General features: G+C 40.0%; 2 protein-coding genes across 2 annotated transcripts in view; one reads left to right on the forward strand and one right to left on the reverse strand.

Annotated features, from left to right (window-relative positions):
* Positions 1-7,951, forward strand: part of ntn1a (netrin 1a) — a gene marked incomplete at its 5' end in the record, with an annotated part of 55,142 nt that extends 47,191 nt beyond the window's left edge. The window contains 2 exons of the mRNA XM_080881135.1: positions 147-221; positions 5,213-7,951. Of these exons, the coding sequence (XP_080737261.1) occupies positions 147-221; positions 5,213-5,541 (404 nt within the window). The 3' untranslated portion in view covers positions 5,542-7,951. The remainder of the gene's footprint in view (positions 1-146; positions 222-5,212) is intronic.
* Positions 7,952-8,096: 145 nt separating this feature from the next.
* stx8 (syntaxin 8) overlaps positions 8,097-14,785 on the reverse strand; it is a 45,809-nt gene continuing 39,120 nt past the window's right edge. The window contains exon 8 of the mRNA XM_080881137.1: positions 8,097-9,556. Coding sequence (XP_080737263.1) covers positions 9,492-9,556 — 65 coding nt within the window. The 3' untranslated portion in view covers positions 8,097-9,491. The remainder of the gene's footprint in view (positions 9,557-14,785) is intronic.

The raw sequence follows: 14,785 nt of genomic DNA on the forward strand, positions 1-14,785 counted from the left end.
TATTATTTTCCAAGAACAGTGAAATTGTTAAAAAAAAATGCAAACAGTTTAATTCACAGAAAAAATAAATACTGGCAACCAAATTGCAGAGATTCTTTGATGCGTTATGACTCGTTATCATATTTGATTCTTTGTTATTCTTGCAGACTGTGACTCTTACTGCAAGGCATCCAAAGGCAAACTTAAAATCAACATGAAGAAGTACTGCAAGAAAGATTACGGTGAGTAAACAAACAACGCGCAGCCTGTTTAACCACTCACATTTACATTATGAAGACATCTGCTTTACTTTACCATTCTTAATTTCGTTGTTCTCATGACAATGACAATAAAGTTTCTGATTCTGATTCTACTTTGAGATCAATCTGTCTCTAAGAACAAATAATTTGCACTTTTAGGGAGTCCCAGTGTTGCTGCAGAGTCTTTCTTTGAATGCATTTGTTTGCTCCTACAATCAAAGTACCTTCAGTGTTATGCATCCAGCCCAGAACGTTGCTGGGAAGCAGCAATAGTTTTCAGGCGAGGCATTTTACTGATGTCTTACTACAGCTTTCTGAGAACAGAGAGTCAATGGATCAAACAGAAGACAACAGATCTTCAAGGAGGAAGAGAGAGGCAGACAAACAGAAGGACAGAGAGGGAGAAGATGTGTGTGCGTGTGTGCTGGAAGGGTTATCTCTGAACAGTCGAATAAGACTCCAGCGGATAAAGCAAGTCAGTATGACAGACAGTGGGAGCTCTTTAAGAGATCCTCATTAAGAAAGGCCACTTCCCCCACAGCTGATGTGTTTCTTGGTGAATTCCTGTGACCATCAGTCTGCCACCCCATTCAAGGTGTGGATAAGACATATGACCTCTCCCCTCTTCCTGTCCCTCTGGCCCCTCCCCTGATTGAAGTCAGGCTGCTGAACTAGTCAACCAAGCAGCGGCATCCTGGAGCATACTTCAGCAGCTTGATGGACATGCCTGGACTTTGTTCTGTTAGGATTTGCAGGAGTTAAAGGGTCAGCTTATAGACACCTCCTCTTCCACCAGTGCCTAACTTGATGCTAGTGGCGTGAGAAAAACCTTGTCTCTCAAATGTGTTGCGGTCCACGCGTGATTTTTTTTTGTTTTTTGTCAAAAGGCAGAAAATGCTGGAAATTTCAAAACCAAGTTAGCATTTCTTCTAAAATCAAGATTAAAAATGCATACTTTTATTGTGCTGTTGTATTATATTTTATTTATACATTAACACAGATGTGTAACAAATACAATTTTAAAAACCAATCCACCCCAAATGTAGGGCATGAGGGGGAACTAAATGAGTATGCCATAATATGGTCTGCCTAGCAAGCATATCTCAACCCAGTAAATACCTCTACCATTACTATTAAACACCAAATGAGGAAATATGTTTGGGAATAATGATGCACAAGAAACACTGAGACATCGGTGTCATTCTGTCAGATGACTGGTGTCCTAGAAATGCATGACCTTTAACAGTGGCACCATAATGCCTTTGATTAGGGTAATGGTGAGACACATCTGTTCCCTTATCTTGACTAATTTAAGTTAGTTAAATGAATTTTGTTTTTGTTTTTGTTTTTTTTTTAAAGTGGAGAAAAAAAAGAAAAATGAGTGTAAAGACAAAGTCTCCTGGCCAATGAATTTACTGCTTTGTGGAATTGCGCAGAATGGCAGAATGCACTGGACCACTAAAACACCACTATTAAAACTGAGTGATAACAGTAGGCAGCACCCATTTGAGGGTGAGGAGATGTAGAGATAAAAAGAGGCATCAGTATGACGCGCTGGAGAAACGATCACTCAACACAATCCGGAGTACCCTTATCTACAGTATGTACATATCCAAAGACAAGACAGCAGGAGAGGCTCCAAAATTGATTTGGCATGTCTCGTAGGTGTGCTGGTACTGATGGCTGAACGACTGCCAAGCAAGAGACAAATGAAAAGAAAAGATTCTCTTTAATGCTTTTTGGGTGTAGATACAGAGCCTTGTTAGGTAGAGGGTGTAAATTAGGGAGTCTGAACAGAGAAGGTTCGTAAACCTTGAGATAGAAACTCTGCTGTTAAGTGTGATTTAATCAAAACATGAAGCCAAAAGGATTCTCTTTGGCTGCCATGTTATGATGGTGTACAATCAATCGAATAAACACATGCAGATTTAATGTGTTCATGCACAACAACAGACAAAATATATGTTTGTTTGTTTGTTTGTTTGTTTGTTTTTTTAAATTTCCTTTACAAACTCTTAAATTAAATTATTTTTCAGAGCTGGATCATAGTTAAAATATTTAATTTAATCTGTGAGTCCAGCAGTGGTGTTATGTTCTTTGTCATTCCCTGTGTAATTCACCTTCTCTCTGCCGGGTGGCTTTGTGCCAGGAATATACATTAAAGGATCCATTTCCATCCATAGTTAGCAACGGAATATTTAAGACTAATTACGGACAAGAACAAGAACCCTGTGCAGTATTTACTCAAGCTTAGCGAAGCTGACTGAGACACAATGTAAATCTGCAGAAGTTGGCTCCAGGGAGCCATAGCTTTGCACTGTTTTGAAAGGATCAGCAGGGATCTGTGTCCCATGCTGCGTAGGGAAACGACACTACAAGCTTCTGCATTTGATATGCAGACGCACATTAGCAGTCACAGGAGGATGCAAAGCCCGGGGAAATGTCTCATCTCAGCAAATCCTTGGTGCAGCCACTTTAAGCATCTCAGTGTCCACAGTGCACAGCAACTGTTGTGCAAACACAAACAGTACATGGTGGCAGCTGGTATATCCAAGGTGCTGCAGAGGTCACTGTTAGGTCAGCCAACGGTCATTAGGGCTCCCATGACACTGAGGCCTAAATAAAACTATTATACAAATAATAGTTTTATACATTAATACATCGCAGAAGAATAAATTGCACATGTAATTACTGTGCTACAAGCATAACACAAAAGATCTGGTTTAACCAGTATTACTGAAACATAATAGCATAATGGAAACTAAAATTACACGCAGATACAGATATGTTTTCAAAAATCACCTTTATTCAGCTACACTGTTGCAGCTGGAAAAAGGTTTTAGAAGCAGTTTTAGATTTTCACCATTTTATGAAATGAATCCCAAGGCAGTGATTCAAAATCAATAATACAAAACCTGGCCTGAGTACAGGGGTATACACTTAATACCACCAAGATGTTCAGCTCCATAAGTGCTGAAGGTGACCTTGTGACAAGATGGTTCATTCCGAAACTGGTGTCATAAGTACAGGGGGAAGAGATCGGTTCAATAAAATGCATATTGATACACGCTCTCTTTCCTCCTCTTCTTCACTCTCACTTTCCCTCACTCCTCCTCTCACAGGACAGAATCAGTACATTAATCATGTGATATAACAGAGTATCTTTCCAGCTAATGTCTTTAATAGCCCTACCCTGTCTCCTAATCACATTACAAATCATGCTGCTGTGTCAGTAAATGGACATAATGCATACTGGGCTCCATCTGATAGCTTGACCAGGTATAGAGAAAAAATCTAGGTTAGAATTAGGTTACCAATTTTTACTTTACTGGGATTAATAGCACATTGGTGTCAATTTAAACATGTCTCTTACCTCCTTTTATCAATTCAGTACTTGCTTTTCAATCAATTTCAGTTGATTTGTCACCATTTAGATTTGTACACATCATATTTGACCTTCTTTAAAGAATTAAAACTGTGTTTCTGCAACCTATTCAATGTCTTATTAGTCTGATATGCACTTTTAGTCACAATGTAAAGCCCTTTTGAAAATAAAAATACAAAAAGAACAAATATTTCCTTGGTGAGGCAATGCAAGAATGCTGTAATGCACTCAAATGCCAAGATTTCCTCTGCTGCAATAATGCAAATCAACAAAACCTTCTTAAATCTAAAACACTTGGGGATACTGAGGTTTGATCTTCCAGCCTTGGAAATGTCAGAGCTCTGGATTTTGTGACATAATCCCTAATGTGCATCATGGGCTAACCCTTTCCCCCTTTTGTGACATCATTACTCTTTGGTAAGACTGATATAGGAAACTGAAACAAAATCCAGGCCTTCATTAAAATAATAAAAATGTCTGCATATCTCATGCAAGCAGGAGATTAGCTCAATAAATATCCAGTGACATAGTGATTTGACCAAAACAATCTGTAGACTAAATTGTTTAAGCAAAAACTTTGGCTTGGAAGGACTGTTAAAATTAGAAGGTAAAGCCACAGTTTTGAGTGTTTTTGGAATGCTAGCTGCATAGCTGTAGGGAAGGCAATGCCAGTCGGTCTACCGCAATGTCTCTTAGTGAAAAATCTGCTGGATGATTTGCTTTAAAGAAAAATTTACAGACATGCAAGCCTCTTATTGCTGGCCTACTGTCGTCATGGACTTTGAGCTTGTCAATCAACCTCTGATTTGTAAATCTTAGCATGCATTGGACAGCAGGAACCAAACGTCCAAATTGATGTCTTAAAATGATACACAAGATTAACCTGGCATGTTTTTTGATGGGAGGAGAAACTGAGAAGCTCCTAGAGAAAATTTAAAAACATAAAAATTCCAAACAGAAAGAACCTGTCTGGGTTTGACCCGATCTCTGAAGGCAGAGATCTTTATATACTTGAAAAATCATCAACTCACTACCATTTACAACAAATTCGTAACTGGCTTACTTTGTTACAAATGCAAAAACTGTGGCAATGATACAGCATATTTAGTTAAGTTTGATATGCAGATTTTTATACCCAACCGCTTACCTGAAGCTACCTTTAGGCTAGTATTAGCTTAATTCAGTGTGGCCACTTAACATGCAGTCACCTTAAAAACAGACTACCTCTTGTAAAATGTCAAATTAAATGTACTTGAATGCATAAACTTGATATATGTATGTAACTGTAAAAGTGTTAAAAGAACTTTTAGTCTATCCAAACACACCTGAGAAAAATCGCAGTAGCAAAGATGCAACGCAGAAACCGAATGTGGCATCTACATGCTTGTATCTGTGATGAAAATGATATATTCAATCATAGTAGCCTCAAAAACTAGCGTGCCCAGTTACAGCCTCACACAACTCTGCTGCAGACTTTTAGCCTTACAGAGAAACTAAACTTTACCAGTCACACGCTTTTGCATGTTTGTTGAATCCAGTAAAAGGAAATCACGTGTCACGTCTTTTGCTTCCCAACTTTTCTTTGCAGCTGTCCAAGTGCACATCCTGAAAGCGGACAAATCCGGTGAGTGGTGGAAATTTACTGTCAACATCATCTCCGTCTACAAGCAGGGAGAGAGCCGCATCCGCCGTGGGGACCAGTTTCTGTGGGTCCGTGCCAAAGACGTGGCCTGCAAGTGTCCAAAGATCAAGCCTGGGAAGAAGTACTTGCTGCTGGGAAATGATGAGGACTCCCCTGGCCAGGGTGGAGTAGTGGCAGATAAAGGTAGCCTGGTTATCCAGTGGAGGGACACATGGGCGCGCAGGCTCAGGAAGTTCCAGCAGCGCGAGAAGAAAGGCAAGTGCAAGAAGCCATAAGCAGGATGAGATGGAGACGATTCTGAAGAGGGAGATGATTTCAAGAAAAAAAGCTGAGCTGGCAAATATTAAAAAATAAATAAATAAATAAATAAAAAGAATGGAAGAGTGACAGACAGAGGACCATGGACAGAAAAGAGACTGTTTATGTCGCTGCTTTTTTGTGTAGAAGCATGAAGAGAATTATTTAGGATGATATGTTTTTTTCAGTCGAACTTTTGTTGAAGGAGCTCACCTGGCAGATTTGGTTTATTTTACTTTGAGATTCCTTTCTCTTGTGGATTTGCACCTATTACCAGTATATATCATTATTTGTTTTGTTCTCATTATCCCAATATGAAATCCTTATATTTTATGTTTGAATTTTATGGACATTTTCCGCTGTTGCAAAAATGACAGAAAGCCACTTACCTACCGCTGCAACTTTGCCTCTGCATGTTGTCTTGGAAAATTGTATTATTCGCTAAGAAGTGAGCTTGTTTCAACAAAAGATTTCACTGTTGAGTGGCAATTGAGGAAGTGATATGTAGTTCCTTTATTGAGATTTGTGCCATAAATGCTATTGTTTCTAAGCCACAGAAATGCACACATTTAGCTGTGAAAGACTTGCCATTCCTTTCCTGTCTGAATTTAGTTATATTATGCAATTCAAGCAACACTAAATTGCATGTCTTACATTTTCATCTGTCAGGACTTTTACAGTTTTACAACATGCAAGTGACAGAAAAGAATCTATGACAGTATTGACTTTTATTTTCAATCTAATCAATCCTGAGCGTCCTTGTTACTTCAACCAGTGCCCCTCAGATTTCACAGTTAAGCATTTGCCTAAACCTGCATGTGAGATTGTAATGTTCACTAAATAGTGCTGCTTGTGGTACTGTACTAATGTTCAATTTCTGAGGGAAAAAAACATTTAAATCACTGATTTTACCTTTAGTAGTTACAGTAACTGTGATATACTTTGTGTCACAAAAAAATAGAAGCTTTAACAAGTGACTTGGGAATAAGAAGCCAGCTACATTTTATTGATAACCTCTTTACAAAAATGTTCATAAAATCCTGAGTTGTTCCTAATAGACATTAATAAGAAACTACCCTCAACCGCTTCCTTCCTGTCATGAGGCGTCACCACAGTGGGGAGCTTTGGAGGTTTGATTCGGTTTTATGCCGAAAGCCCTGCCTAACGCAACCCCAAAGGGCATTTGGGATGTGAAATCTTGTTTGTTTTTCCTTTCATCAGCAATGCTTGCTCTGCCACAAATGATCAGAACTGTGAAAGTTACCCAATGTCTGTTGTTGTGTAAAATGGATGCAATGTTAAAATTGTGCGGGTGAAAGTGCAGCACTGCAGCTGCTGGTACTGCATGTTCTCAGAGGATATTGACAAAGACAAATAGTATGACGCAAGTGCAACAATGCAAATATTTATATGATTTACCTCTTCAGACATGTGTTCTTTTAAACCAACTTATGGAAAGCTCGCCACAGTATGTCAAAATCTTCAACAATGGGTATGAGTAGGACAAAGGGAGAAAAATGTTGCAACTGACCCCCTGCCTGTTACTACCACTAAATCTGAAAAGATGATCTGAAAGATCTTCAGGTTGTAGAAAGCACAGAGTGGATACAATGAAACAAATTTCTTACCTTACGTGGCAGAGAAAATAATCCCTATAGTGATGAAAAACTGAAGCTTATTGCGCCTTAAGAAAGTGCTCAACACGCTTACCTAAATTTACTTTTAGAATCCACCTCACAGCTTGTATTCGTCTGTAGCACTTCCTGCAGTGTGGTGGGATTGCATATAAACTCATTTACAGGGCACACTCTTTTGCAAACACAATGCACGACTGTACGCTCAGTAAAAGAAACGAATCAGTAAGAAAATGCCTGCCATGTTAATTCTCTTCATGTCAATACTTGCAAAGGGACAAATGGGGTGCATTACAATAACTTGTCGCTGCTTGATTCAAACCACTTTGTGTGCAGTTCAGTTTGGATTTCTCCAAGGAATGCATGGATAAAAATGCTCAGGTTTGTAAAAAGCCCAAAGTGTATTTGATTTATCATGAACTTTTTATCTTTTGAGGCCAAATCACAACACCGTGAGCAGTATGTTTGTGAGACAATAAAACATCATGTTAAATGGGCGATTGTTGTCTCACTAAAGTTACATTTAATTTCTAACGCTCAAGTGAGTGTAAAGAGGGATAGACAAGAAACTTTCAAACTTTCATAAAAAGGAGATAAAGATTTGATACCAGTATCTTGGAAACATCCTCAATTTTGTAATTTTACTTATAGTAAAAATCCTAGATGATGACAAATTGAGCATATTGAACTGTGATACAGAAAATGACTGTACTAGTCAATATTGACATTTTTTTTATTGTTCAATCAGTTTAATATTTGTTATCGATACCCAACATGCTGCTACATGATGGCGCCTTCTTGAATTCTCCAAAACTGATAATCACAATATTCTGACATATACACAAAATTTTTGCACGGTACTGCATTTCATTGTTAAACCAACAATGTTATGTGTCAAGTTCTTTTTTTTTTTTTTAACTATTTTTATTTGGCACAGTGTAATCCAAAATGACACGACTCTGGTCTCCATAGCTTCTAGCTGTAACTTTGACATCCGTCTCCTGAGCAATGGTTTGACAAGCTTCCAGATGAAACGCTATACACATACACATCAAAGCATTGCTTTGTGTTCATACTATGAATTGTAAATGTTGTTTTCACCATTGCAAAGTCTTTTGCAATGTTTTACAATGCCTACTAATATATTATGGTTATTATATATGAATATATTTAATGACACAAGACATTGTGGATTTTATTGTCTTTTTTTTTTTTTTACTTGTTTGTGGTTATTTAGATCGTTGTTATTAAAAGAAGGAAATAATAACTACTGAACACACCAATCTGGTAGAACTAAATTCAGATTTTCAGAATAAATAAACTCTTGTTACATTGAAAAATCATTTGCCTCTGTTGCTTTTTTTTTTTTTTTTAAATTGTAAGTCTACAGAATTTAATGTATTCAGTTTATCCCTGTTAACTGGTTGCAGTATCATTATAAATGTAGTAGGGGAAAAAATACACAATGGAATGAATTAAAGTAGTACTAGTGTGTTAAAACTTTGCCAAAGGTCCACACTACCTAAAGATCATGTTACAAAACACTTCAGAGTGAGGCATGAGCGTAAACGCAGACAGGAGTCCAGGCTCTATAAAATGGAAATGTCATTTATTAGAAATTACAAGCTGAATTGATTTACAGGGAAGGAAAAGAGCCATGTTAGTAACACAGCCGAGCTGTTTGTTTTGGCTATGAGCTATTCTATAAACATTACAAAATCCAAACAAAATGATAACATTACAGCTGCTACAGTAATAAATGGGTAAATATAAGTGAGTGTGAATATTGCAAAGCTTGCGGAATTACTGTATCCAGTGCAAACCTCAGCCCAACCACAGACAGGCTTATGAAAGAAAAGTCCCCGTTGCCTGCGGGAGGTCCTACTGTTAGGTCAACATTCTCACAGTTCAGGCAGTAAAATAAACCTTTTTCAAAATGCTTACAAATCTCCAAATAATTTAAGAGTTTGATGATTTACTAATTTATTAGTAAGACATTTGAATATCTATTAAACAATTTACACCCACAAAAAAAGAAAGTAAATGTCTTTTGAAAGGTTACATATACCCTTAAACCCAAGAGTGACATACTGGATAAAAACATTTGTCTGTGGGGTTTTCCCCACTTCTCCTTTATTAGATAGCCCAAAATGACCTGTGTCTTAATGTGAAGAACAAGTATGGTAAATCTGCTTAAATGAGGGTCTGTCTGTTTGATGTCACTGCTGATTAAATTCTGCTCCAGACTTTCATTGTTGCTGTCCGACACGGGTCCATGATCACTGCTGTCTTCATCACACAGGCCACGCAGCAATCACTATAATGGCTATAAGAAGTAGTACGATCACTACCAGCATCCCTGAGCAGAAGGAAGGAGGGAAAAAAAGACATGTTAGAACAATTGGAGGGAAAAGGACATCAGACTACAAGGTTCATTAAGTAATTTCACACACACACAAAAATGAAAATCTGGATGCTTTTTCTCGCCTAACACAGTGAGAAAACACTTCTGAAGAAGACAGGTTGCTGTGTGAATAAGAACAGAATGCAATCAGATGGAAATCACTTAATCTATAACATGCAATAATGGCCAGAGATCAGGTGATTTACTCGAATAATATATATATTTTTGCCTTGACAAACTTGGGTTGCTTCTGCAGTATGCTTTGGAATATCATCCATTTGGACTAAGAAGCGCTGTGTGATCAGTTTTGCAGGATTTGGCTGAATCAGAGTGTAGCCCTGCACACTTCAGAATTGATCCGGCTCCTTCCACCAGCAGTAACATCATCAATAAACACTAGTGACACTGCGTTCACCTTGTTTAACAAATGATGTTGTATGCTTTGGATCATGAGCAATTCTTTTCCTTCTCCATGCTCCATTCTCCTCAGTACAACTTAATCTTGGTCTCATCTGATCAAGATGATCACTTTCTGTGCTTTTGGTGTAGCTGAGCTCTCCAGTGAACTCGCTGGCTGTTGATTTGGTGACTTGTAAAATTTTTGATGTCCTTCTATTAAGTTTTTTTTTTCCCTCTTCAGCCTAATGTTGGCCTCATTCGCTGACATTTGGGGCTCACATTTAAAATTACATATAAAAACTATTAAATATAAACTTTAGATATTAATGTCTGCTTCATCTGTCATGAAACAACAAATAAACAGACCTCATCTTGCCACAAAACTGCTTGCCAGTCAATTGTCCAGTTTGGAGTCTTTGAAATTGGGAAACTGTGTATAAAAACTGTGTATAAAAATGTCTGTAATGTAAAAGCTGAAAGTCTGCACTTCAATCATATATTGATTGTTGGATTTAAAATCCACTGTGGTCGTGTCCAGAGACAAAACTACGAACACCGTGTCTTTATCCAACTAATTATAGACGTCAGTATGTGTCACTCTGTTGCCAAATAACCAAAATGAGTTACAGTGTAAGCATTAATTTTTTAGGGTGTTAAGCACTGGACACCCGCTCCAGAAGTTTATTTATTTTGTCTGTGTTAATCATGAACTGCTCTACATTTATTTAAAAGCAATGAGACTTCATCATAGTCAACAACCACCACCCATCCAGTCTAGCAAGGCTAAATAAAAACAAAAATCACTGCTGCTCAGATACAGTTACACAATTTTCCAAACTCATTTGCTATGATAATTTATGCTAAATTTTCTTACTTGATGTTTTGTTGCTATAACCCCTGGTGATAAAACCTTTTCAGCTTGAAACTATATATATATATATATATATATATATATATATATATATATATATATATATATATATATATACATGTATGTATATATATATATATTAGGGGTGCAACGATACACAAAATTCACGGTTCGGTTCGGTACTTTGGTGTCACGGTTCGATATTTTTTCGATACAAAAAAAATGTTCATGCATTTTTAATTTGTCATTTATTAAAATTATAAATATATATTTTAACTCAAAAGTACAGTTTTTAAATTTAACCCTAACCCTAACCCTTGTGCGCGTTTTTTATTTTGACAGCGAATGCGCACCTGCGGACCACTTATGTGCAGCCCTGGTTATATAGCTCGTCATATTGCAGCCACAGAAATTATTTTGTCCATGAAACCATAAAGCTGCACTTTCTTTTTGCCTTATAGTCTGATTTGTCATAACTTCTCCGTTTTGTGGTAAGCTTTTATTTGGCTGTCACTTCTTCACCCTGACCTGTCTTATTTGGCTCAGCAGAACTGAAATGCTTTTACACGCGCACTCACATAAGCTCAGCGATTCTCCTTGCAATCAACCTCTCACATGTTTAAGCTTGCTGCGGGAGATTTCACTTGTCATGTTTGCATAGTAAGCTAACGATTAATAAGACGATGTCAGAGGAATTGGTGCACAAATTATCATCACTCACAGATCAGTGCTGTCGCTCTCTATACACAGTTCGCACGATTGCAAAGTGAAAGCAAAAAAACAAGCGCAAATTCAAACGCGACTTCAATATGTCACATATTGACAGTGGCTCACCGATGCCAATGACATAATTACCCAGCTACATTTCTGAAAGAATGCAAAAGCATTGACATATATTTTTCCTACAATAGCCCGACGGGCAGGGAAGAGATAGATTTTGGTAGCCCGACTGAAAAAATCGCTAGCTCTGGGACGTCGGGCTAGCGATATTGCAAGCCCTGTATCTGATTGAGGAATCACTCATCTTTGGAAAAGAGAGTTTATTACAGAGAAATGGCTCTTTCCAAAATAAAAGCTATACTATCCGCTTCTTCTGGGCTATATTCTCAGCAGCATAAGGAGAATCATGTGCTAACAGCTGTCTAAATGACTCGGCTAAAGTTAGTAGCATGCTTGTTGTTTTTGTCTTTGCACTAGGATGATGTCGGTGTAAATGTGCAGTCATATTCGTTGTGTTCCCACTAGTGCTTTCAGGTTAATCTCGTTGAAATGACCTTAACGCCACAACACGGCAAATCTCCGTTAACGAGCTACCGCCGATCGCTCCGTGCATGGGGCTAGACGGCCAACACGTTAACGAGCTAACTGCGCTAACACACTAGTTCACACCAATGTAATTGAGCATTGCATGGCACATCCAACATACTGTTTTACTTTAGTCCATGACTCGCTTACCTTCAGGGTCATACGTCACATGAAAACCAAAATAATTCCAAACGCCAGATCTGAATGAGGTTCAATTTGCCTGTTGCAAGGAGAGCTTAACTTCTGTCTCGCTAGCTTGCCCTGTGCTCTTCCTTCTGACTATGCTGTCTGTGTGGAGCGCTCAGTGGATCTGCGCTCGACAGTGCCTTGAAAAGCGCTATATAAACCCACTCCATTATTATTGTTATTATTGAATTACTTACGAGTTTAATTTGTCAGCAACTTTCTGCCAGCCCTCTCTCCTTGCTTTTGCAGCCTTTGCAGTGTTCCCTTGCGTTTTAATTAAACTCTGAAACTCCTGAAATCCCTCAATCAAGAGTTCTTGCTCTGCTGCCGGAAAATACCGAGCGCACCCCTTCGACATTTTCGCCGACCAATCAGCGGGTTGCCGATCAATGTTTCTACTATCAATGCGTAGCCCCTTTTACGACACCCAGTGATGTCACATTACTGCGTCCAGCTGTACTAATCGTCAACAACAGGTGTGTTCGGGGAACCGGATTAGCGAGCTCACGGTTAGCGCGATGGTTTGGTCTTGGATGTGTCATTTGATCTTGGATGTAGTGAGCGACGTACGAAGAACGGGCCCCTGATCTACAATACGGCAGCAGTGATCAGTGAGATGCTTGACTACAAGTTGAACAGCGACAAGGGGCAGTACCCTCCATGGAGAAGGAGGCTAGAGGGCAAGATCAAAGTAGCACGGAGGGAGGTTAGCCAACTAACGGAGTTGCAGAAAGGTGCGACAAATAAGGTGCCTAAGAAATACAGCAAGCTGTCCATACCTGAGGCCTTGGAAACTGCCAAGCAAAGACTCACAGCCTTGGCCAGCCGCTTGAGGAGGTACACCAGAGAGATAGAAGGCAGGAGAATAAACCAGCTGTTCTCCACAGAACCAGCAAAGGTGTACTCTCAGTGGCAAGGGAACAATAAGAGAACAGCACCACCAAGGCTGGAGACGGCGCAATACTGGAAGAGCATATGGGAGAAGGATGCAACCCATAACGGCAATGCTCAGTGGCTAGAGGATCTGAGGGCAGACCACAGCGACCTCCCTGAACAGGGTCCAGTAACCATCACAGTGGCAGATATCCAAGAAAGGGTCTCCAGTATGAAGAGTTGGACAGCACCAGGGCCCGACATGGTTCATGCCTACTGGCTGAAGAAGCTGACTGCACTCCACGAGCGTCTGGCAGCACAAATGAACCAGCTGCTAGTTAACGAGAGACACCCGGAATGGCTAACTGAAGGCCGGACGGTCCTGATCCCCAAGGACCCCAAGAAGGGACCGGTCCCCTCCAACTACCGACCAATAACCTGCCTCAGTACTACATGGAAGCTCCTGTCAGGCATCATATCGGCTAAGATGAACAGGCACATGGGTCAATACATGAGCGGGACACAGAAAGGAATTGGCAAGAATACCAGAGGCGCAAAACACCAGCTACTGGTAGACAGAACAATCAGCCGAGACTGCAAGACCAGACTGACCAACCTGTGCACTGCCTGGATTGATTACAAGAAGGCCTATGACTCAATGCCCCACAGCTGGATACTGGAATGCCTAGAATTGTACAAGATCAATGGGACCCTAAGAGCCTTCATCAGGAACTCAATGGGGATGTGGCGTACAACACTAGAGGCCAACTCCAAGCCCATAGCACAAGTCACCATCAAGTGCGGGATCTACCAAGGAGATGCTCTGTCCCCACTGCTGTTCTGCATAGGCCTGAACCCCCTCAGTGAGATCATTAACAAGACTGGCTACGGATACCGACTACGGAACTGAGCAGTTGTCAGCCACCTCCTGTACATGGATGACATCAAGCTGTATGCCAAGAGTGAACGAGACATCGATTCACTGATCCACACTACCAGGCTATACAGCAATGACATTGGAATGTCGTTCGGACTGGAGAAGTGTAGTCGGATGGTAACAAAGAGAGGGAAGGTAGTCAGAACTGAGGGGATTGAACTACCAGAAGGCAACATTGCAGACATAGAGGACAGTTACAAGTACTTGGGGATCCCGCAGGCGAATGGGAACCATGAAGAGGCCGCTAGAAAAGCTGCAACCACCAAGTACCTGCAGAGGGTCAGGCAAGTCCTGAAGAGTCAGCTGAATGGTAAGAACAAGATCCGGGCCATCAACACGTACGCCCTGCCCGTGATCAGGTACCCTGCTGGGGTAATAGGCTGGCCAAAGGAGGAGATAGAAGCCACTGACATAAAGACAAGAAAGCTCCTTACCATGCATGGAGGGTTTCACCCCAAGTCCAGCACCCTGAGGCTGTACGCTAAGCGGAAGGAAGGGGGCCGGGGACTGGTGAGTGTCAGCACCACAGTCCAGGATGAGACAAGGAACATCCAAGAATACATTGGGAAGATGGCCCCAACTGACCGAGTGCTCAGTGAATACCTCAGGCAGC

The sequence above is a fragment of the Rhamphochromis sp. 'chilingali' genome (genome assembly GCF_963969265.1).
Source record: "Rhamphochromis sp. 'chilingali' genome assembly, chromosome: 4".
Lineage (NCBI taxonomy): Eukaryota > Metazoa > Chordata > Actinopteri > Cichliformes > Cichlidae > Rhamphochromis > Rhamphochromis sp. 'chilingali'.